Raw genomic sequence first — 21,839 nt, 5'->3', positions numbered from 1 at the left:
TTACTTACAGGATATGTTCAGCTGATGTAGACCCAGTCAGCTGTTTAGGTGTCACCTGTACAGCTATTGAACACACTTTTGTTTTGCCTCCACGGTTATCCACAATGGCTATATGTAAGTATGCTGAAAACAAACATAAATAGACATTCTTACAATTTCTGCAAACTTTGTTGTACAAAAACTTGTTCCTGGTCCTCTTGATATATTAAAAGTACTTTGGGGTCCATTGTCTTGTTTTCAAAGAGACTGACTTTTACAATGAGTATTAAACACTACTGTAAAGTACTTTCTCTATGTGCTACAATTGTTTATAGCATTCATATCTAGTGTAAAAGTATACTGTTTCAATCAGTTTATTTACAAGCCTAGCAAGTGGCCTTTCTAATGTGGTCAATTAGCAAATGAAAGAGTATACTTTTATACTTGATATGGATGCTATAAGCAATTGTGGTAAATACAGAAAACACTTTACTTTGGTGTTATGGGTTGTACTTGATAATGATGGATGCTATAAACAATTGTGGCACATACAGAAAATGCTACTTTGGTGTTATGGGTTGTATTTTCCCAAAGTATGGTATGTTGGCCAGCTTGGATTCTAAAATATCATTTTCACCTTCTATTTTGAACATTTGTACAGTGGCACGTTTTTTTTCTTCTTAAAATTTTAACTGAGAATGGATTTGAGCTCTCTTTGTAACATGTACAGTAACAACAAAACTTGACGATTTTTAGCTTCATTAATATCCAACTAGCTTTACACTTATTCAGACCCTTTCAAGAAAACACATAAGTTTAAAGTTAATAATTTGAAGACAATACTGACCATTAGAGTTGTCATTTTCATCACCCGCAGGTAGCTGAAAGGTAATAATAGTCTTCATTCCATAGTACAGTAATTCTTCTGTAGTGTCTTGTCCTATACTGTAGCTGATTTCATAGACCAATGGTAGATCATCATCGATCCACTCTGGACATGTGATTGTAAACTGAGTGTCCATCTCTACACCGTGGTCAGGTGACACAGTGCACTGTCCCCACATTGGACCAGTGTTGACAGTGAAATAATAGTTGGATAGACCCTGTCTTTCAACTTTGCCATCTACAATGTATAAGCATGGGCTTACAAGATGTTTACCAATGCCTCAGGAAAGTTACATTCAGCTGAAACATTGTGTGGATCGATCAGTAGTGGTGGATCAGTGTGTGTGTGTGTGTGTGTGTGTGTGTGTGTGTGTGTGTGTGTGTGTGTGTGTGTGTGTGTGTGTGTGTGTGTGTGTGTGTGTGTGTGTGTGTGTGTGTGCGTGCGCACAAGCGCATGTGTGTACATGTGTGCACATTATTAAATTACTGTGCTTTTTAACCTTTCTTTTCTGTCAGTCCTATAAAAGCAGGCTTTTGACCTGTTGAAGCTAAATTTAATACAACAACAACAACAAGAAGACACTTACTGGAACTTGTTAGAGTAAGGGCCACGGCATAGGATCTTCCTTCATCAAGTACACCGTCATTGATAACCAAGGATTTACCATTGACTCCCGTACTAGTTTGAGAATCTAATATGATGACAGGTTGTAAAGTTTTACTGACAATGTGCTCTTCTAGCATTAATGGTGATAGGTCTTCATCTCTGACTTGATCACCTCCACCATCATTTCCGTCATCATCAGTGTTCTCACTGCCTTCAGTGCCATCTGAAAGACAATTTGAAAATCAATTTCTACTTTTAACAGATTTAAATGTTACTGCAAGTTCTGGTTGTATATATCTTCACTGATACAAGATGTCAATGTCATGTTTGAAGAGTATAAAGTCACAGAAATGTGTGACGTCATCATCACAGAATTTCATACAATGTCAGTCTGGATAGATTGAGAGACCATTTTGTTCTCTATTCATAAATATTGCAGGTGACCCATCCATTTTCTTCTTGATTTGAACCGAGATTGGGCTGGCCTTTTCTTAAACACAATAACAGCAATGGTTTGAGACTTGCATTACCCTGGTTGTTGAGCCTTCAGTTTTCTAAGATAGTCACAAACTAAAACTATTGTCACAACATGTTGATACAACAGTGATAAGGTATTAAATGGACACTAATCATAGTCTCAGTAGGGTGTCTCTGAAAACTAGTTTACTTAAAGAGTTCCATGAACTTGCAGCCAGTGCTGTTTTGGGACTTCCAATGTTTACACTATGTTGATTCACAATGTTGTAGTTGTAAATTGCATTGATTTATCTTACCATCAGTATTAGTTCCACTTCCTGTACCTCGACCAGTGCCTTCCCCTTCTTCTAATACATCCCCATTACCTCCTGAATATAGCAAAACAAGTCAAAGTAGTTTTCATGAGTAAAAGAAATGAATATCCTTGGTATTCAGTAGAAATGTATATCAGGGATGATTTTCGTATTGTTCAGACATCGAGGAAACTGCTGGTGCTCTGTGATTAACTAAGTAACATATACCATGTATACCCCCAAGGTACACACAGACAGGAAGTAGAGAGTGCCACCATGGCAAATTTTGGAAAGGCCTATTAATGTAGACTAACAATAACAGAGACATAACACACACAGCTGCTCCAATCACGTTGAAAAGTGATAAGCATTGCTATTCTTTCACAGTGCAATAAAAACAGGTTTCTGTTGAAATGTCACACATTGACTAGATGATTGTAATGTCTTCAATTGTTTGCTTTCCAACGGATAATCAACATGTTAACTTGTCTACTTCTACATCCCCACTCTGTGTACGGCACTTCTAATAATTGTTTATTTTGTATTTTAAGTTGTCTGTGTGAGTGTGGGTGTAAAAAAAACATCATGTCTCATGAGTGAAACACCAAATTGAAGACATCTTCATTTCTCCTGTATATTTTGACAAAATACCTCACCTTCATCACCAGTGCCACCTTCTGTCAATCCATCACTTCCATAATCCCATCCAGTGTCACCAGTACCAGTGGCAGGGTCTCTTCCATCTGTCTCCCCTTCAACCAGAGTGTCCTCGTCAATGGGTACATCGCTGTTGGTATCTTCAAAACCGTACTCTCCTATGTAGTCATAGAATGGATCACCACCTCCATCTCCGTCGTCTGTCTCTACTGGGCCACCATATTCCTGTATCTGGTTGGAGAACAGGTCACTTGATTCTAGCTCTGATCCAACATTGTATCCAGGATTGCTATCTGTTGATGGAAACCATAACAAATGGGTTACATTCTTAATTCACTTTTCTAACATTTTTATGGAGTAATCAACAGTTGTTAATCATAATATTATTATTTACAGTGATTCCAATCATAGTATGAACGACAAACTCCTGCAACATAATGACTCAATACCGAAATAGGTCTGTGTCTTTGTAAAAAATTTAGTAGGGTCAGATCAAAGATGTGCTGCAATTGTGTGCATCATTTATACTGATAACTTCATCGTAACAAATTTCAAATTTGGCGCCTCTTACATTTACCAAGGTTTGTTGTCTCATACATCACTTTATAAATCTAGCCATGATGATATCTACCAATAGACAGGGTTTATTTGCAACAATGAATATTGAGAATTCATTCGGTGGCATTATCAAAGTAAACTATTATTCAATTCTGCCACTGAGTAGGCAATGTTGTGACTACCATCTACGTCAATGCATCAGGGCAAGTTCAGTAATGTATCAATATGTCGTTTATACTTCGATTAGAAGCACTGTAAGACTGATCATATAGCCAAGTGTGGCAGCAAGTGCATGTGTTCATAAAAACGGTAATACACTGAGTGTGCACTCGAGTTAATATCAATAATTTCAATGTCATTTGTGTCATACATGTCCATTCCTTGTGTGACGTAGACAATTTAGAATTTCACTATTCAAAATATGAATATCTTCTCATCAAGAACAGTTTCACAAATTCATTTCCACACCTTTGATAGGCGGTATCTCTTTAAAAAGTTTACTGTACCTATTTCATTTGATATAGTGTGCTGGCCCTCTGGTAGTGTAGTTGTATCCACAACTGAGTTACTTTGTGTCCCATTGGCAAGTAGGAACTGGGCATAGTCTGATCCATCAGCTGCCACACAACGGTACGATGCTGAAATATAACATATTACCTGTCAGTAACACTAGAATTTCTTAAACTGTAAAAGACACAATGAATTTGATTTTAGTTATATATACCACTATCAGGAGAATACAATTATAATACACATTTTTTGGCCTAAAGTATCATTATCACAGTATATTCTGATAGCCTATTAGGCTTGATAATAAGGCAGCCTGTGATAGTGAGTAATATGGCAAGTCTCTGAGCTACATGTTGATATCAGATATCAACTTACTTTGTGTAAATTACACACACAGTAGGGTGGTATTTCTATAGTTACAATCACAATAAGGTGGTGTTTCTATAGTTACTCACAACAGGGTGGCGTTTCTATAGTTACACTCACAACAGAGTGGCGTTTCTATAGTTACACTCACAACAGGGTGGTGGTCCTATAGTTACACTCACAACAGGGTGGTGTTTCTATAGTTACACTCACAACAGGGTAGCATTTCTATAGTTACACTCATAACAGAGTGGTGGTCCTATAGTTACACTCACAACAGGGTGGTGGTCCTATAGTTACACTCACAACAGGGTAGTGTTTCTATAGTTAAACTCACAACAGGGTAGCATTTCTATAGTTACACTCACAACAGGGTGGTGTTTCTATAGTTACACTCATAACAGGGTGGCGTTTCTATAGTTAAACTCACAACAGGGTAGCATTTCTATAGTTACACTCACAACAGAGTGGTGGTCCTATAGTTACACTCACAACAGGGTGGTGGTCCTATAGTTACACTCACAACAGGGTGGTGTTTCTATAGTTACACTCATAACAGGGTGGCGTTTCTATAGTTAAACTCACAACAGGGTAGCATTTCTATAGTTACACTCACAACAGAGTGGTGGTCCTATAGTTACACTCACAACAGGGTGGTGGTCCTATAGTTACACTCACAACAGGGTAGCATTTCTATAGTTGCACTCACAACAGGGTGGTGGTCCTATAGTTACACTCACAATAGGGTGGTGTTTCCATAGTTGCACTCACAACAGGGTAGCATTTCTATAGTTGCACTCACAACAGGGTAGTGGTCCTATAGTTACACTCACAACAGGGTGATGTTTCTATAGTTACACTCACAACAGGGTGGTGTTTCTGAGATAGCAAGTTTTTCAGGCATGGTAGATCATTCAACCTTATTTACATTGTCTTGATTACAGGATGAATATATCCATAGAACCAAGGCACCACTATCATATATCTATGTAACCTAAAACATGCAACAACAACAGTTTTAGTTTATGTATACACTAGTTTGGTGATAGCTTGCTTTCCGTAGTTGTATGCACTGCCAAGTGTCTTGACAAAAAAATCATTCTACTGACTGGGGTTACAGTACTTACCTGGTAAGGTATTTGTAGTGACGCCATCCAGCACCACAAACAATTCCCAGCTATACACCACACTGTACTGTTCACAGTCTCCACATGTACCCATGAATGTTAGTTTATTGTTGGAGTTTATTGCCATACCAGGTTGGGCGAAGTATATCAGAGATCTAATGTGTAACAGAGAGAAGATATTATCTTGTTAGTGGTGGCATATAACAATGTCATTTGCTAAATACTTGAGTACAAAAACGACTCAAATCTTCATTTTAAAGGTGATTCAAAATGCTCACATTCACTATCGCTAATTTGCTAGACGACATGTTTGTGAAATGCATTCTGGTTTTAAAACTTTTCAAAAGCGTCTGCAAACACCTTAAAATGACCCTTTTTCAGTCACTTCCCTTCGGATTTACTTCGAGAGTTTTCGGGTATTTCCGGTCCCACCTAGACCAAGGGATTTTATGACGTCATAAGGGGTATACATTAGCACTAAGACTATGACGAGCGTAGTCACTAGGTGAATAAAACTCAACAGCATTGTGAAAAAATACATTGCTAGTGGTTGTAACAGACATCAGTAAACAAAAACTACACTCTACATGTCTTATTAACCAACATTTACCGATATTTACTCACATTTTCTCACTAATTGGCAGTGTCTGTGGGTATAAATGCTAAAATATTATCTCCCCATATTATGGCAAAATAAATCAAAACGGCTCGACTAGTTATTTATAAACACTTGTAATGTCGCGTGTTTCACATTCATTGACTTTTATTTATCTGATTTTTTATTATTTGCCGATAAGAAGCATTACGATACCGTCGTGACGTTTTGACGGCATCCCCGGGCCAAGGACGGCATATTTTAGCCCAATCGTACTCGCGTCGCCTTTTGAACAGTGCATTTAACAACAACGTAAACATATTTCATCTCGAATAAATATACTAGCTATTAGAATACCAATGGGAAACTTCAAGAAGGTGTATCGGGACATGTGCCACAATATATTTGTTGGTCCCATAATACACTAATTGATTCGATTCAAGTTGCTCGGAGCATAAGGAAGCACGCTCCGAGTCATTGCATCATGTAAATGGAACTGTGACCGACCTATTTTTGTTGTCCATATATAAAATGAGAGTGACCTGTAAATTTTTCACAGTTTTCGTTGTGGTCTTGTATTGTCACATGTTTGGCTTGTGAACACAAGTTTACATATATTATTGTCTAGGGCGTAATACTCTAGTCCGAGTCTGAAACCCATATAAAACCTAAGATACTCGCATTTGGATCGGAATGAACAGAAGTACTGAGGTCTCATCGACTTGTTGGGGACTCGAATTATTGCTTGTTTTTATCACGGTATACAGGTGATTATTATATATCGGTAGAGGGGTAGTGTTGTCAAGTTTTGTGCAGTCACCGCGGCCGCGGCAGTAAGCTTATACTAGGATAGTTCCGCCGATTAAAGTTGAAGCAGTGTATGTACAATGTACGTATGGAATCGGGAGAGCACAGCGCACATTCGTGTCGGGTTAAATTTATCCACGTGTTGATGTAATCCATATTTATCAATCAGATATATTGTAAAATTCTTCAAGTTGTACAGAAATAACGTCTCTAACTTCAAAACAAACCCTGAGAAATTGGACCGGACGTGGCTAAGTATCTAGTTGCAGGCTTTCTTTCATAACCATGTGTTGGGGTCACGACCTTAATTGCCGACGTCAATATTGTCCAATCATATTTAATATCATTAACACATCGCGATATTTGATTTGTTGGTTTCCTAAACTGTATACTTCGAATACCATGATTCGTTACAAAATTCTTCTAATGAATATTAAATAGGCTTGTTGCATTAAATTAAGTGATATCGCAACAAGGGAAACCATACAAGTTTTCTTCCAGACCAGTTGCTAAAGTCATGTAAATGACAACACTAAACTCACGAAATTTCCTCAATTCTTTACAATTTTATTGCTGATAATATGGCAATCTAATAGCTAGTTTATTTATTCAAGATAAATATGTTTACTTTGTTGCTAAATGCGCCGTTCAAAAGGCGACATCGGTGAGTATAGTGGGCTAAAATATGCTGTCGACGCCATGCATGTCGAAGATATTGTAATGCTTCTCCTCGGCAAATAATAAAAAAATCAGATAAATAAATTGAAACACGCGACCGACATTACAAGTGTTTATGTATATCTACACTGTAGTCTAGCCGTTTTGATTTATTTTGCCATAATATGGGGAGATAATATTTTAGCATTTATACCCACAGACACTGCCAATTAGTGAGAAAATGTGAGTAAATATCGGTAAATGTTGGTTAATAAGACATGTAGAGTGTAGTTTTTGTTTACTGATGTCTGTTACAACCACTAGCAATGTATTTTTTCACAATGCTGTTGAGTTTTATTCACCTAGTGACTACGCTCGTCATAGTCTTAGTGCTAACGTATACCCCTTATGACGTCATAAAATCCCTTGGTCTAGGTGGGACCGGAAATACCCGAAAACTCTCGAAGTAAATCCGAAGGGAAGTGACTGAAAAAGGGTCATTTTAAGGTGTTTGCAGACGCTTTTGAAAAGTTTTAAAACCAGAATGCATTTCACAAACATGTCGTCTAGCAAATTAGCGATAGTGAATGTGAGCATTTTGAATCACCTTTAAGCATTCAGTAAAAGATAGGGTTTCAATTCCATGTTCTTCCATTTGTATTTTTTCAAGAAGCAATGATGTCTACGTACAAATAATCTTTTTTGTTCTGGACTAACATCTTCTATAGCTCTGCCAGACAACTGTTTTCACATCAAAATTTTAAACCTAGCCTAAATCCAATAATAAGTACTTTTCAGTTTTGAGACCACAGCTAGTACTTATCTCAGTTGCAGACACCTCTTCACCTGACTACATCATACCATATCCTATCACACACTTGACTTACTCTAACGGATGTCCTGCTGCTATCTCCAACACTTGGCTGGTATATACATCCTCCCTGCCTTCTTTGCTGACTTTCAACCAAAACACAAATGATATCAGAGGATCTTGTTTCAACAGAGAACTTTGGAAAGTTAAGACACTGGAATTTGTGTCTAAGGGAGACACAATGTCTGCCATGGCAACGTCATCAAAACAGGATGAAGACGGCGAGTCCAAAAGATTGCAGGTCCAGTTGTAGCTATAGAAAAAAGTACAGATATATCATTAGTTTCAACAAAATACGTTATGTCTTACTTATCTCATTACACAGTGTATAATATTCAACACAAACATACTTCTCCCTCGTCTTGTAAACTTATATAAGTTACTAGATTGCAAGCAGTATTATACCACTCCCAAGCCAAGTTGTACATATTTGAACAAACAATATGTGATTAATGCCCTGGCCATTCTTTGGCACAGCAATTGTAGTCTTATACTTGATATAAATGCTGCAAGTGATCGTGGCACACTGTGTGGAAATGATTTACTTGGATGTTCAATGTAGTACAGCAGTGTTCTACCAAGGACAATTTAAGCTGTTCAACCAACATACTTGAAATGTATGTAAACAAATGAGTTATTTACATAACAAAAGAAAATTGTTTACATAACAAAACATCCTATTCATTTGCAAATGTACCACGATAATAATAATAATGATGATAATTTATTGTTTAAGACCATTACACAACACAATTGTCTCAACGGTCTGCACATAACAAATAGCAAAATTTAAAAACATGATTCAGAGAAAAAATATATAAAAAACTGCCAAGCACAACACATCATAAAATCACAACGGTTTGATTAAAAACACCAAATGAAACAATACAGGACACACCAGAAACCCATAAAAATTAAGACACAACCACTTTATCAATAACATTGACAAATATGAATGTTTTTAAGATTTGTCTTCAATAATTCAAATTCAAATGATGCTTTGGTTAAACTCCTAAGGAGAACACTGAGTATATAGCAGAGATAAATATTCTCACCTGAGACCCTCATTTTCAATGAAGTCAGGATCGTAAGACATTTCAGCATTTAAAGTGACACTTTCATTGCTACCAATGAGTCGACTAGTACCACCTTCAATGATAGCAATCAGATCTGAAGGTACAATATCAATGGTTGTCTCTCCCCGGGAGTATACTATAGTACCATTCATCTTTACCTGTTACAAGAGAATGTAGTAAATGTTAGAAAATATAATGAAAATACTAAGTCTTAAACCTAAGTGCAGATTTTCAGTCTTTACATTGTTACTACACTGCCGTACCCACCCATCCCAATGTCATGGTATGAGAAGACAGCTACTGTTGCTCTTCAGTTAAAAAGTAGAATGATAGATAAGATTGCATACTAGAAATAAACTGGTTTTTACTGGGAGAAGAGGAAAGGCTTGGGACAAGCTCAGGCTACATGTTTAAAAACACAATGGAATGAAAAAGAATACAATTAAAATTTAGTTTTCATAGAATTTTTTCTATGAAGGTAAAAATGCAAGGAATGTATCTGCCACTTTTAACTACACTTCCGAATCAAAAACAAGAATAATTGAAAATCAATAAAATCTGCAAAATTTCCATGCGAAGGCAGAATCACTGAAAAAGCATACACTGTTTGCAGGCTGATGGCTTTTACAAAGAGATTGCAATAGATAATATTAGTGACTTTAATTTTGACATACCTCCAGATTCAATGTATAAGTACCATAATCCAATGTCTTACTGGGAATGAATAGAGTTCTCTGATTCAGGGTGGTACTACTGTCATCATCAAATTGCACCTTCTGGCCATCTCTGTAGACTGTCCATTTATACGTTGTCACTGCAGTCACTTCACACACTATAATGACGTCTACCTCTATTCTCAAATCATTATTTCTTTTGTGCTGTGAGTCAAGTACAAGAAATAGATAAACATGTCTGAGGATACCATGCACCAAGCCAAGTTATTGTGTTTGAACAGAAAATATGGATACCCTGGTCATTCTATGTCACAACAATTTCTGTCTACATCTATGGTTCTGCAGCAGTCGAAATGCAAGTCAAAATGTTCTAAATTGCCACTATTTTCCCCCCAATTTTTCATGAATTTTGTCGGAGGAAATATAATTCTATTATTCCCCAATATTTGTTCTTCATTCAGACAGAAAATATTCATGACCTATGGGGGTTTTGTCACTACGAGTCGCTAGACAAGGCCCCTTAGGTCACTCATATTTTCTTTTTTGGCAGAAATAAGATAGGAATAATATATAATTATCACATGGATTTGATGGTGCTGTATATAAATAAGATTACACTAGTAAAATGATGTAATACACACAAGCCAAGATGTGCTGCTACAAACAGAAAGTACAGGATTTATACCTTTGTTTATTTTACGTCATGACAACATGCATTTATGGCTTTACTTCTGCAATGCTCGAAATACAGTCAAAACACTTAAATTTTTCCCCATTTTTTCATAAATTACTCTTACATTTTTCTTTGGTCTGATGGAAAATACTAAATGATATGTGGGTTTGGCAAATACTCATCTGTGACTTGTAGTGACAGAGCCCCTTAGGTGACTGAGGAATACTCTTAAATATCTTGGATTCATACCTGTGGAAATGTGTTGTAGATCTGAAGCTCTGGTGGTCTACACATGGTTTCCAGGATAAACACCACTGCATCAGCACTGGCATTGCTCACTAGATTACTTACAAACACATGTACATGGTACACACCAAGACTGCAAAAAATAATATGTTACATTTAACATGTGCTGATCATTAAAGGGCCATGTTTCAATCCTGAGCCATTTAAAGCTCAAAGTATGAATAACACCATTTAGTCTTTAATATACCAGTGGAGCCATGAGGATAGGCCTTTCCAAAATTTGCAATGGTGGCGCTCTACTTCCTGTCTGTGTGTGTATACCTTGAGGATATACATGGTATATGCTACTCAGTTAATCATAAGAGCACTGCTTCTTTCCTCGATGTGTGAACAATGCAAAAAACATCCCTGAATGACACTTCTACAGAATACCAAGGGACAAAGCACGTAAGAAACAGTACAATGAGGTGACGATACCCAAATTTGAGTGAGGGCGCTGTATTCTCATTTCCTGTTTGCAGTCTGGAATGGCCTATTACAGAGCCCTTGCACAGGATTATTCTTTTATTCAGGACCAACTTTTTATTTTGCTCTTCCAGACAATTATTTTTCAAACCAAAAATTGAAATCCTAATCTGACATCAGCAAGTATTTCAATAATTTTTTTTCTATTATATATGATGAGGCCAAAGAAAAATATTGAATATTGTGTGGTTCCAAAAATGCCCAATTTCAAAAAGAGGGTGGATATGTAAGGAATTTGTTTATTTTATTTATTTATTGTTTTTGTCTGATTCAGGTTGTTACAATGAACATACAGGTCAATGTACCAGTACATAGAGATTTCTCATCGATATGTTCACACTTTCCATATAATATGCGGACAATATTGTGTGCTACACTGTATTCTGCAATGTTATTTTGATCACAAGATGATAATGTCAATTTTCAATACTTTTTTTAATTACATAAAAAGAGTTTAGGGTCAGCAGTCGGTTGGGTCGGGTTACCGGAACCAAACAATTATGGGGGGGGGGGGGGGTTTACAATCGAAAATATATTGTAGTCAACTTACTTCTGATACTGGTGGTTTATGGCATTTATAGTTGTACTAAGGGAAGTATTATCACCAAAATCCCACTCAAAATACATATCACTGCCAGCAAGTGCAATGGGAAACAAGTCAGTCAGTTGACCAATCAGAGTTGGGTTGTTATTGCTGATTATTGATAAACCTGCAATCACAGTTTGAACCTCCATTTCTATTGGTGCAGAGGTGACACTGCTAATGTCATTCTTGGCTTTCACCGTCACATAGTACCTAGTGAAAAGAAATCAGAAATAATGACATGTCAGAAATATTTTACTCATTTCTAATAATAAATAATATTTATTTATACTGGATAGCTCTTTAAGCACATAAACACTTATCTCCCAAGAAGTCCTGTGAGGGCCATCCCTCATGGGTTCATGAGTGTTAATGCAGGAGGAAACCTGAACACCCAGGGAAAACCTGCATTTTTTTCGGTAGAATCAAACTGAACGACACTCTTCTTACTTACAGCATGGTAAATTTTAATCAAACCCTGAATAGGTTCGAACCCCGGCCGCAGTGGTAAGAGGCAAGTGGTTTAACCACTCAGGCACCGACAACCCTTATAACAATCTGAAAGATAGTCTAAATCTTATCACATGCAAAAATTAAAAGTCTCCTCACAATGAGTTACAATTATGAAAGCGCCTCAATCACCAGCATACTTTTTAGACTTCTGATTAGAAAAACTAAAAGTTATCAATGATGCCAAATAGTGAAGTGTCTTTTCCAAACTGCACAATTTCTTAAATTGAAGTCAAAATGATACTTCAAAGTAGATCATTTCATAAACTACTATGGTTGCAAAATACTAACAGGAAAGTAAAGGATAGTTGTTTCCTTTTACACAAGAACCCTAAAATTTCTTTTCTTACTTTAAAAAGACCTGAGTAACTTTTCATATGGACTTAGATATTCAGGGAAATTGCTTCATGACGTTGCATAGAGACTTCCAGACATGAAATACACCATATTGTAACTTACGTTCCTGCTTGTGTGTATTCATAGGTTCTTTGTTTGATAGTGGTTGTTGTTGTACCCTTGCCATCTCCCATATCCCACTCATAGAAGATTGCTGCTTCATTAACAGTCTCAACAGTAAACGTAATCAAGGTATTCGTCTCTTGTAACAGATTCTCTACGTTAACTTGAATACCTGAAAGGTACCAACACAGAGGTTAGGAATCACACTCCAACTACACAGTGCAAATGTTATGACTATAAACAGCAATATGAGTTGTATACATTTCAAATACACAATTATATATGTTATGACTTGAAACTGATTACACATTATATGTAATGCGCTATATAAGAAATAAATATTATTATCATTAAATCACAAGTGCAAATGTTACTCTGCCAACAATATTCAATAGGAAAATACCGTAACTCTAGAAATAGGTAGGCATTGATATGTTCTGATTTGATAACTTTTCATCAATCTGTAACATACAATGTACATGATCACGTCATTTCTCATCCTGTAGTTTATTGGGACAAGTGTAGACTGGTTCTCCACCTGTCATCCAAATTATGAGTGTAGAGCCAAAACACACACATCGGCAATGTCCAGCATCTCACTTCACATGACTGTAACTATACATGATTGCAATTTCTTACCTTGAACTTGACTTTGCACAGACACAACCACTTGCTTTGACAGATATTGCACCTTATTATATGCTTGAAGAGTGACAAAATACAGTCCTGGGCTAAGATAGCGATGATTAACACTGCTTCCTATCAAAAGAAATCATTGAACAAAAATATTGCATTATACTTGTGCTTGAAAAATATGATTTTCAATAGTAGCACAGATTTGGGATATTGTAAAATTTAACAAAGTTGACTTGCTTGTGTCTAACAATTTTGAAAGTTATGATTAAAAGATAAAATCTCAAGAATATACTTCAGGTGAATCACATGACAAATTGCTGAAATCAAAGAATAATATTAATGTATGCTGCTAGGAAAAGTCTAGTCAGACATTTCTGATTTTAGTACACTTGTATTGATTACTGCTATCAACTTGAAGGAAAAGTCCTGTCACGCTTATTTCTGCCTTTAGTACACTTGTATTGATTACTGCTATCAATTTAAAGGAAAAGTCCAGTTAGACTTATTTCTACCTTTACTACACTTGTATTGATTACTGCTGTCAACTTAAAGGAAAAGTCCAATCAGACTTATTTCTGCCTTTAGTACACTTGTATTGATTACTGCTATCAACTTAAAGGAAAAGTCCAGTCAGACTTATTTCTGCCTTTAGTACACTTGTATTGATTACTGCTATCAACTTAAAGGAAAAGTCCTGTCACGCTTATTTCTGCCTTTAGTACACTTGTATTGATTACTGCTATCAACTTAAAGGAAAAGTCTAGTCAGACTTATTTCTGCCTTTAGTATACTTGTATTGATTACTGCTATAAATTTAAAGGAAAAGTCTAGTCAGACTTATTTCTGCCTTTAGTACACATGTATTGATTACTGCTATCAACTTAAAGGAAAAGTCCAGTCAGACTTATTTCTACCTTTAGTATACTTGTATTTATTACTGCTATCAACTTAAAGGAAAAGTCCAGTCAGACTTATTTCTGTCTTTAGTACACTTGTATTGATTACTGCTATCAACTTAAAGGAAAAGTCTAGTCAGACTTATTTCTACCTTTACTACACTTGTATTGATTACTGCTATCAACTTAAAGGAAAAGTCATGTCAGACTTATTTCTACCTTTAGTATACTTGTATTTATTACTGCTATCAACTTAAAGGAAAAGTCCAGTCAGACTTATTTCTGTCTTTAGTACACTTGTATTGATTACTGCTATCAACTTAAAGGAAAAGTCTAGTCAGACTTATTTCTACCTTTACTACACTTGTATTGATTACTGATATCAACTTAAAGGAAAAGTCCAGTCAGACTTATTTCTGTCTTTAGTACACTTGTATTGATTACTGCTATCAACTAAAGGAAAAGTCTAGTCAGACTTATTTCTACCTTTACTACACTTGTATTGATTACTGCTATCAACTTAAAGGAAGAGTCCAGTCAGACTTATTTCTACCTTTACTACACTTGTATTGATTACTGCTATCAACTTAAAGGAAAAGTCCGGTCAGACTTATTTCTGCCTTTAGTATACTACTGTCAACTAATATATAATACTGGGTGATAAAAGAGCACCTCAGTACCTTACTCAACTTTGAAATTTTGTAAACAAATACGACTGTACTTGACGTGTGTTTGACCATTTTGGGTGATGACATCACATTTACCACAATCTTTTTTTCTTGACAACTAGAAAGAGTGTCAACACAAAGACATTCTGCTAAATCATGTACCTCTGTTCAGACCAATCACATCTAACATACTAACCTGGGGGACAAATCATGTTGGGCATACTAACCTGCATCAATGTAGTTTGTTTGATCCCCCATGGACCAATCAAATTTCACATTAGAACCCGATACTAGACTGGCATGGATGACAGTGTCATTACCAAATACTGTGACATAGTTATTATGATCTGTTGTCAGTCCTTCTGGGGCAAACTGTACATGGAACAGGTCAAACATACAGTAGGTTGCATTTCCAAGGAGATTTACAGCAGTTACACATGGAGTGTAGTTCCCCACTGGAAAAAAAAAATGCCAGTATTAAAAGAAAGCTTAGTCAGGTGACATTCTCATCATTTTTGTACTTGATTATTCCAAGTTTAGTAAAATAAATGGTCAATAAAATTCATCAAAATAACAGTAAATAATGTGAATTCATAAACCAAGGCAAATTTATACTCAGCATTTTCTTTCAAAAAAATGTAAATGTTCCCAAGTTTTTAGACATTTTACACAATCTTAGCTATGCTGCCTCAGTATGCAAATATGGTGGGCTAGAGAGCTTCTTGAGATAGTAACACCAAGACAGATCTCTGAGTTAGAGAGCTTCTTGAGATATAGTAACACCAAGACAAAGTCTCTGAGTTAGAGAGCTTCTAGAGATAGTAACACCAAGACAAGTCTCCAGGCTAGAGAGCTTCTTGAAATAATAACACCAAGACAGGTCTCTGGGCTAGAGAGCTTCTTGAGATAGTAACACCAAGACAAGTCTCTGGGCTAGTAAGCTTCTTGAGATAGTAACATCAAGACAGATCTCTGAGCTAGAGAGCTTCTAGAGATAGTAACACCAAGACAAGTCTCTTGGCTAGCACCAAGACAAGTCTCCAGGCTAGAGAGCTTCTTGAGATAGTAACATCAAGACAAGTCTTCGAGCTAAAAACACCTAGATAATATCCTATCTGAATTACATACCTTCAGTATACAAATGTCCTACTGTTGCAGTACTTTCTCCATAATACAAATCTTCTTCCCCATCCACAACCACTATAGGAGTGTCATCATCAAAGTCCACCTCAAAGGTTGCTGGCACACCAGTTGCGTAAACATCAAAGAAAATTTCAGCAGTGCTGTGATTACCAAATTCAGTCACTTCCAAAGCTGCTGTGAAGGGGTATGACAAGGGAGATATATCCAGATCTGTGATTGGCTCTTGGACCATGAAGGTAGTTGGATACTGCAGTGTGATTGGTTCATCATACAGGTCATTCCATACACTGACAGATACATTAAATTCACCTGCCGTTGAGAACTGATGATTTGCTATGCTGGTATTATCGATCCTGACAATAAAACAACAAAACATACATTGGATTTGAAGAATGGTGTTTATATTAAAGCAATATTTAGCATTACCACTTTACATGGCTTTCAGTGTCTGATCCTACGGATGGCAAAAATCTGATAAAATTTTTTACCCATATACAATTATATAATGCATATTATTTTGGTATTTGAGCCTTTGGTTTTCTGAGATAGACACTATTTGTCTCAACATGTTGATACAAAAGTGATAAGCTATTGAATGGACTGGTGTAATTATAGTCTCAGTGGGGAGACTTATTTTATCTAGATTTCATGAACTTGCGCTGGTGTTTTGGGACTTCCAATGTTTACACTATGTCAGATCACAGGGTGATTACAATGGCATAACAGCCCTGTGATTACAATTGCACAACAGAGGATCCGCTGTCATCCACTTGTGTAATCTACCACATTGAAGAATAGATTTAGTTTGCATGTATCTTAGTAAACCAACTGTAACACTGTAAACAGGAAAATAGTATACAATATATCTTACAAAACTAATGACCATAATATTTGTATACAAGAACACAGATTGATCCTTTAATAAATTATACATTTCACATTACAGAAATATAGAAATTACAGTATTGTTCAAATCAAAAGTTTTAGTCAATAAAATTAATCTTCCAACTGTTTGAAATAGAATAGATAACATTCTAGTTTATACAGAACATGTTCGCATGATCTAATCAAGGCTACTAACAGAAATATTTTTGTACTTACGTCTGCACTATGGGAAAGTCGTCATCGTTAAAGTTCCAAGTAAATACAATATCCGTGCCAGTAGCAATCTGGGCTGTCATTGTAAGATACTCATTTCTTTCAAACACACTGCCCCTATCAGCCTGCAAAGTGAGTCCAGTAATTGGCTCCTCTACGTAAGCTACAACAGACCTTGTAGTCTCAGAGACATCGTTCGATATATTAAAACTACAGCTGTACTGTCCAATATTACTATACACTTTTGGTACATGGTACGTATACTGCGGCACATCACCACTGTAATCAGCATATTCAGAAAAATTATGCATCTCTGATGCAAATGTGATGCCATCACCATCCCCAAAATCTATGTCAAAGGTGAACTGTTTTCCTCCTTGCACAACTATGACAAAGATGGACGGGTCTTCATGTAGTACTGTTACTACGGAGAGGCTGACGGAAATGATGGGATCTTGGAGCACTGTTTCCATGGAAACTGATGAGGAACCCAAAGCATTGGACACAACAACAGACACATTGTAGAGTCCAGGAGTTTCAAATAGTGATGATCTCTGCATACACAAAACAAGAAAAAAATATCAATTTTAGCATTTTTTTTACTTTAAAGGCTGGAAAGTCAATCCCAGGTTGTTATATATTGATAAGTGCAATCTAAAAAAGTATTGTACAGGAGGGCTAACCCTCGCATTACTTCTAGTGGTTTTTTTTTGGTTTGTTTGTTTGTTGTTGTTGTTGTTGGGGGGGGGGGGGGGGGGGGGGGGGGGGCTGGCTAGGAATTGTTGCCAGCAATTCTTATAGGAATACAAAAACCAGAGTTAGATATTTACTGCATTTACAAATTAGTCTTAATGCCTTATCAAAGATGTATCCCCTCAACTAGTGTGTTGCACTGTATAAGATGATTGGCATCATGGCAAACTTGGAAATATTTTGTGGCACAGTATTAATAGCCAACTACAGCTTTTGATAAAACAGTTGTATACAATCCCTTACATAATCAATATGCTATATATAGATATATGTAGTTTAGCTACGAAGTGTCTGTAAATATGCAATGTAGCTGATCTTACAATTACTGCACAAAGTCATTGGCATTACATGTATATCAAACTTAATATGGAAATATTTTGAGGTGCAGCATTGATAGCCAACTACATTACACATTTGTGCTAATTTTGTAAACTCACACTGAGACGCTGAGGTCACATACATGTAAGCTTGCTCCATTTAGATTTCACGTTAGCTATGGAAGTAAACTTACCCTTTTGTATCTTGATGTGAGTGACATGCTTTGTACATCTGTCTGGTATGCATCACTATCGATGTATAAAGGTTGTATTGTCCAATCGTACATTACTGCTGTACCATTACTGATAGATGCTAGCCAATTGAGAATCTTGAATGGTCTGAAGAAAAAAAAAAGTAACAGTAATTCTAATTTCAAACTTTCTTATTTTCAACAATACATAAATATTACTATGATATGCTTTCTAATGTCTTTACAGCACTACTGAACCATAGCAATACTACTGCCTAGAGACTAGGAGGTCTTGCTTAAGTGATGGCAGCTAATTTAAGAGTAGAGCAGACTCAACAAGTCAGACCCATGCCGTAATCTTACAACTACTAAATTACACTTAAAACAATAAACTGGTATATTTCAAGTCAATTTCGTAACACCCAAGAAATCAACACCACTAAATCAACTGGTAAGAGCAAGTCATTATGTTGTCACATATGATTTAATTCTTACAACTTGATGTTTACAAGATGGTGAGAACTGAACACAAGTTTGATCAAGCAAAAACAGCCTATAACTTTATCAATTAAACTGCACATGGGAAAAGCTATGTTTATTACTTGACGTGCATTCAACTAAAACCTTGCCTTGTAAGTTTGAATGTGAAAATAGCGCCAATGGCATTGTAGCACAACTGTAAAGTTTATGTTATACAAAAAATTGTCATTTGTCTCATTGTGATGCTTCTGTTTTAACAGTTAAAGCAGACTAACAGTAATCACAAACTACAATCTTACTACATTCAACACTGGGGCACGAGGGCGCTGCTCCATCGTAACCATTTCAACAAATTTCCATATTTATTTAGACAAATAAAGATTATATTATTATTATTTTGATGCAAATTCTCAAACCAAAAACATAAGTTACACTGAACTACAATGGTACATTGATGCAAAGACAAAGTTATAATCAACTATAATACTTGCATCCTGATTTTCAGCACTTTTTCCTAAAAAAATTCTCATATTTTGAATTCAGCACCTTCAGTTTTTGCCATATTGTTCTCGTCTGCTCCCAGTGCAGATGAAGATTATATACTCAGATCAAGAGCAAATGTCTGGAAATATATCTGAACATGAATAAATTATGTCACCACTTCTGAAGGTCTTTCTTGCCTCCCTTTGAAGACTTGTCAAGCTATTATTTAACGTAACTTACAAGACCGTCTGAGATTAAGCATCAAGTCTAAACACACATTTACCTGTAAAATTCTACTGCAGTGGGTCCAGTGAGTTCAAGATCTGTGATGACTTCTTGAATACTGACAATGCCTGCTAAGTTAGTTATTACACTTCCATCAGACACATTAACACTGACTTCATACACACCGGTCATTGGGTAGGTGTAATTCCATGTGTACTCATTGACAGAGGATCCACTAGACAAACTGTCATGTATTCCATTACCGTAGTCAACACTAATATCAACAACTGTGGAATCTGCAATCTACACAAGAACGATAAAATGGGAGCATTTCATTTGTTTGTTTGTCATTCTGCTTGTTAGTTTGTTCATTTTGGTTGGTTTGTTGGTTTGTTTGTTTGTTTGTTTATTTGTAATAGTGAGTAAGTTTTGGGCCGAGTGTTATAGTACCGAGACACACACATTATTTATTGAGCCATTTATGTTTCAGTTCATTTGTTCATTTGCGAATACTTATGATAGTTTTTCTGATGATCTATTGTACAAGTTACAACATTGCTCTTACAGATCACTTTAATTTCAGATGTTCACAATTATAAATAAATGCTATATCTGAGCGGTTAAAAAAACCCGGCATACACCAATCATCAGCTATAACACCTCTGGCTTCCATCAAATACAGTAAATGTGTTCTCATCAATTGGGAGACTCTAAACCAGCCATGATAATGAGCTTTCTGTGTAAAGTGTAACATGGGCAAAGTACGGCAAACCCATTTACAGTCAGAACATGTAACATGACTATTTGATTGGGTTGACATATCCACCTATCAAGCACATTTATTGAGACGCATGTTGAAATATCAAGCTCAGAGTGTGTGGTGTGGGACCACACACACACACACCCACACCCACACCCACACCCCCTCCCCCCCCCCCCCACACACACACAGTCCAAATCTATTTAAACAACTGGATATAAATGTTAATAAATGCAAAATATCAGATCCTATAAAGTTGAAAGTTTGGTTTTTCTGAGATTCAGTTTGTTTTGTGTGATGGCAGTATTGTCATTTGATAATCAGTGTAATTATATATTAAAATTGAATGCTACCTAGGGAGTTGACGAAGCATAAAGGGTCTTTGTGTTGTTATAGGTCCATGCCAGGAGTACATTACTGTACAGTTGCTTCAACCAGTGTGGAAAAGTGCTAATATTATTCTTCCAGTAGAAATTTGTATTACAGGAGTCCATTAATTTGGTAATTTTACAATGGCATAAGGTGAGTTTATATACATTTTACTCAAGTGAAAATATTTACATAAAACCTTGATTTTAGTATAATATTGACATGGATGCATGCTTTCTATGACATCACACCTGTCTTCTGCAATTGTTAGAATGGTTAATTAACTAGTATGGATTCCTCTACATTTTTTTAAAAAAGTATACACTCAGCTTGTGCCCTCTTTTCAGAATGCTGTACTTTTTAAGGCCTCGCAGGATGGAACCTTTTGATGCACAGAAAACCCAGAACCGTGTCAATTTCAAGACACTTTTAGGAAAGACAGACTCCACATAGGTTTCATACAAGCCTTCGGATTATTTCAGTACAGCTGGGTAAAAGATAACAGGAAAATGTCTGACCCACCTTTAGAGTAAACCGTGTTGCCTGGCCTACTTCTGTTGTTGCAGCACTTGACAGATAGAGGTCAGAGGTCGCAGCAATATTGATTTCAACTTGTGAAGTTTTTCTAACGACTGTAAATGGAGTAGATAACTTGTGAGCTGTACAAGCATTTATCATATTTACT

At 36.3% G+C, this 21,839-nt stretch overlaps 1 protein-coding gene across 1 annotated transcript in view; it reads right to left on the bottom strand.

The window, feature by feature from the left end:
* The window catches only part of LOC144434158 (polycystin-1-like protein 1), a 92,252-nt gene that overhangs the window by 32,037 nt on the left and 38,376 nt on the right, over positions 1-21,839 (bottom strand). The window contains exons 10-29 of the mRNA XM_078122612.1: positions 21,677-21,786; positions 20,084-20,328; positions 18,841-18,985; positions 17,580-18,130; positions 16,464-16,831; positions 15,563-15,790; positions 13,775-13,894; positions 13,136-13,307; positions 12,134-12,379; positions 11,062-11,191; positions 10,140-10,343; positions 9,445-9,623; positions 8,406-8,642; positions 5,460-5,614; positions 3,963-4,094; positions 2,898-3,191; positions 2,245-2,316; positions 1,452-1,694; positions 827-1,102; positions 9-123 (exon numbers count right to left, since the gene is read on the bottom strand). Of these exons, the coding sequence (XP_077978738.1) occupies positions 9-123; positions 827-1,102; positions 1,452-1,694; positions 2,245-2,316; positions 2,898-3,191; positions 3,963-4,094; positions 5,460-5,614; positions 8,406-8,642; positions 9,445-9,623; positions 10,140-10,343; positions 11,062-11,191; positions 12,134-12,379; positions 13,136-13,307; positions 13,775-13,894; positions 15,563-15,790; positions 16,464-16,831; positions 17,580-18,130; positions 18,841-18,985; positions 20,084-20,328; positions 21,677-21,786 (4,222 nt within the window). The remainder of the gene's footprint in view (positions 1-8; positions 124-826; positions 1,103-1,451; positions 1,695-2,244; positions 2,317-2,897; positions 3,192-3,962; positions 4,095-5,459; positions 5,615-8,405; positions 8,643-9,444; positions 9,624-10,139; positions 10,344-11,061; positions 11,192-12,133; positions 12,380-13,135; positions 13,308-13,774; positions 13,895-15,562; positions 15,791-16,463; positions 16,832-17,579; positions 18,131-18,840; positions 18,986-20,083; positions 20,329-21,676; positions 21,787-21,839) is intronic.

The sequence above is a fragment of the Glandiceps talaboti genome, chromosome 4, assembly GCF_964340395.1.
Source record: "Glandiceps talaboti chromosome 4, keGlaTala1.1, whole genome shotgun sequence".
Lineage (NCBI taxonomy): Eukaryota > Metazoa > Hemichordata > Enteropneusta > Spengelidae > Glandiceps > Glandiceps talaboti.
This window is presented reverse-complemented; position numbering and strand designations above follow the sequence as displayed.